At 29.8% G+C, this 2,936-nt stretch overlaps 1 protein-coding gene across 1 annotated transcript; it reads right to left on the bottom strand.

The window, feature by feature from the left end:
- Positions 1-398: 398 nt before the first annotated feature.
- LOC131596700 (uncharacterized protein At1g76070-like) lies at positions 399-1,699 on the bottom strand. Its single transcript, XM_058869428.1, has one exon. The coding sequence runs from the start codon at positions 1,485-1,487 to the stop codon at positions 732-734; it is 756 nt and encodes a 251-aa protein (XP_058725411.1). The 5' UTR covers positions 1,488-1,699; the 3' UTR covers positions 399-731.
- Between the last annotated feature and the right edge of the window lie 1,237 nt (positions 1,700-2,936).

Here is a 2,936-nt window from a genome sequence, read left to right as displayed (position 1 = left end):
ACTTCACTCACTGTTCAAATACGTTGAATTAGTGTTACGCTGATGACTTAAAGAAAATTGAATTGTGTGAATGGAAACAACAAGGAAATTCATTACTAGAAAATACAATGGCAGAGACGTGTATAAAAAAATGACGAAAAGCAGCCTCACCCACCAACCAGTTACTATTTCGTTATTACGTTCACATGCGTTCATCAATTATTTCATTACTACTATATGCTCCATTATTTCTCATCAACACCACACTTTTTTAAAACAAATAATGTTGATGGCTACAACAAAACACTACGCAATTATTAATCACTCATAATTCAGTTTATGTTAAACTTCAATTAAGCTTCAAGCTTTACAAACATAATAATTCTTTATTTTACTTATATTCTTACATCCTTGTTTTGAAAATTTCCCGAGAAATGACAATCACTAAAATTATTAGGAAAATTAAATATTTCTTTCCTTATCTTATTCTTTTCAATATTTTTTCTTTGACTCGGACAATACATCACTAGTAACTAATATACCATGATTTGACTCATCCACAAATCACCTGGGTTTAATTAAAAAAAAAAAAAAAAGAAGCTAATATTTCTATACAGATATTTAATCAAAAAGCTAAGAAGAAGAAATCAATCTGAGGCATCAAAATGATAAACAAAAAATATTATATTATATCAAAAGAAGAAGAAATCTACAATTTGAACAAGTAAGTAATTATGAAAAAAATAAATAATTTACTTAGCCTTAAGCACAGGATTCAACTGAAGAGGCCTTGGCGGTGCCATTGTTCTTCTTTTCCAAAGATTAATTTCATTCCGTGGCTTAAACTTCAAACAAGGTCTTGCATCATCACCATCATTCCCTCCACCAACCAAAATTGGTGCAGAAAATGGAATCAAGATCTCATCATCTTCCGCATCAGTAAAACATTCCCTGCCATCAATCTCCTCCGGCTCAATCACAGCTTTCCAATTGAAACTCGAAAAAGCTTCCCGCCCGCTCGCAAATCTCTTCATATCACCCATCGGCGGCGCTTTGCTCCCTCCGCCAACAGATCCAGACTCATCGAATTTCCTTTCCACAAACTTTGATTTCGATCTCTGTGAAAACATTCTCTGAAACTTCGATTTCGGTTTCTTCACATCTTCATCCTTTGCAGTAGTGGATACATCAGTAGTTTTACCTGTCGGAATATCTTTCTTCTTGTGATGCTTGATCTGTCCCATACATGAAATCTTCGGTGAAGTTGGTTCTTGTGTTACACTAACACCAGTACCATCTCTAGGTTTTCTTCTCGCTTCGTAAGGAATCATGGTAACCATAGGTCCAGAGAATCCTTTTCCACTGTTCGTTTTTGCACCCCATCTGTTTGTGTTATTGTCTGATCTAAATTTATGGTCCCTCCCAGGACTGAAAGGTGCGTTCTGAAATGTAACTGTTATTGCCTTCAAGAACCTGTTCCTCACCTTACTCTGTTTCTCTTTCTCCATAACAATTCAATTGTTGAATGATGCCTTTATGTGTTTGTGTTGTTTGTGTCTATATATATGCGATGTTGTGTATATGGTAAATTCTAGTATTACTGTGTGTGATTACGTTAACATGTAGTACAGTATTTGGTAGTATTTGACTGTGTCAATAAAGGTGTGAGAGGAGATTGTGTTGTGAAAAGGGTTACATTGGTCAAACAAATCGCTGAGAATAACGCACTTTCCTTAACTCAATAAACAGACATAATTGTAAATTAACTCGCATTAAAAAACATGCGGCTTTATTATAAAATAAAAACAAAGGTTGCGGTTGATGCAGCCTACGGTCTTGTTAAGATATTTCTTTATCCACAAATTGTCGTTTTCTGCTTTGAATTTTGGATGCTGTACAAGCATACCTTTTTGGAATTCTTTGAATGTGAATATTTTTTTTAACACGAATACATATTTTGTATTTTATGCTCATGTATGTATTTGCTTCCAATTTCGTCACTTCATAGACTTGTATGGTTTTCAAATATGACACGTGCTTCCAAAGAAATTAGGCTAACCACAAAATTCTTTTTTGTCTGAAAAATATTCAGTTTAATATTTAAAGTATCATTTTCTCACCTTTGAATTGTTTAAATTAATTCAAAATTTATTTTCAATTATTCAGTCATAAATAATTAACATGTTTAATATGATCCTCTTGACCAAAAAAACATGTTTAATAGGACTAAATATATTAATTATTTTACAAATTTAAAATTAACTTTATTTTATAATAGAAATTCAAAATATATAAACAACTTTTATGTCAAAATTCAAATATTGATTTAGCATATAGGAAAGAACGATCTCTTTTTAAAAAATCAATCTAATTTTTTTTATGTTCTATCTCTGTTTTTTATAATAAATCATTTTGATATAACATTGTTATACGTATTAAAGAAAATTATTATTGTATGAAAAAATTATAAAGATTTTACCAAATTTTCATTATTAATTATATGGTAAATATAAATCTAAAAGATTGAAAGAAGAAATGTAATAAATATTTGAAATTGAAATAGAAAAAATAATACTAATAATTCGTTAAAATTATACTATTATTTATAATTTAAAACAATATTTTTCCTAAATATAATAAAAATGATTTTTTAAATAACAAAAACCAAAAATAAAAATGATTTTTTTAAATAACCAAAACCAAAAAATATATAGGTTACTTTTATATCAAAATTTAAATTGTATAAAAATCAAAATTTTGATTTCGCACCTATAAAACAACCATCTCTTTTTCCATGATCAACGTGCTTTATTTTCTTATGATAATTCTCATTTATTAGAAGATTTTAACAAAATCATACACATGCAGGTTTCACATATTTGGAACAGACCTCATCCAAGTCCTAAAATCCCTTAAATTGACCAGGACAGCCAAGGTACGAACCTCCATATTTAGGC

Source organism: Vicia villosa, linkage group LG4, assembly GCF_029867415.1.
Source record: "Vicia villosa cultivar HV-30 ecotype Madison, WI linkage group LG4, Vvil1.0, whole genome shotgun sequence".
Taxonomy (NCBI): domain Eukaryota; kingdom Viridiplantae; phylum Streptophyta; class Magnoliopsida; order Fabales; family Fabaceae; genus Vicia; species Vicia villosa.
The sequence above is the reverse complement of the archived record's forward strand: the minus strand, read 5'-3'. Positions and strand labels throughout refer to the sequence as shown.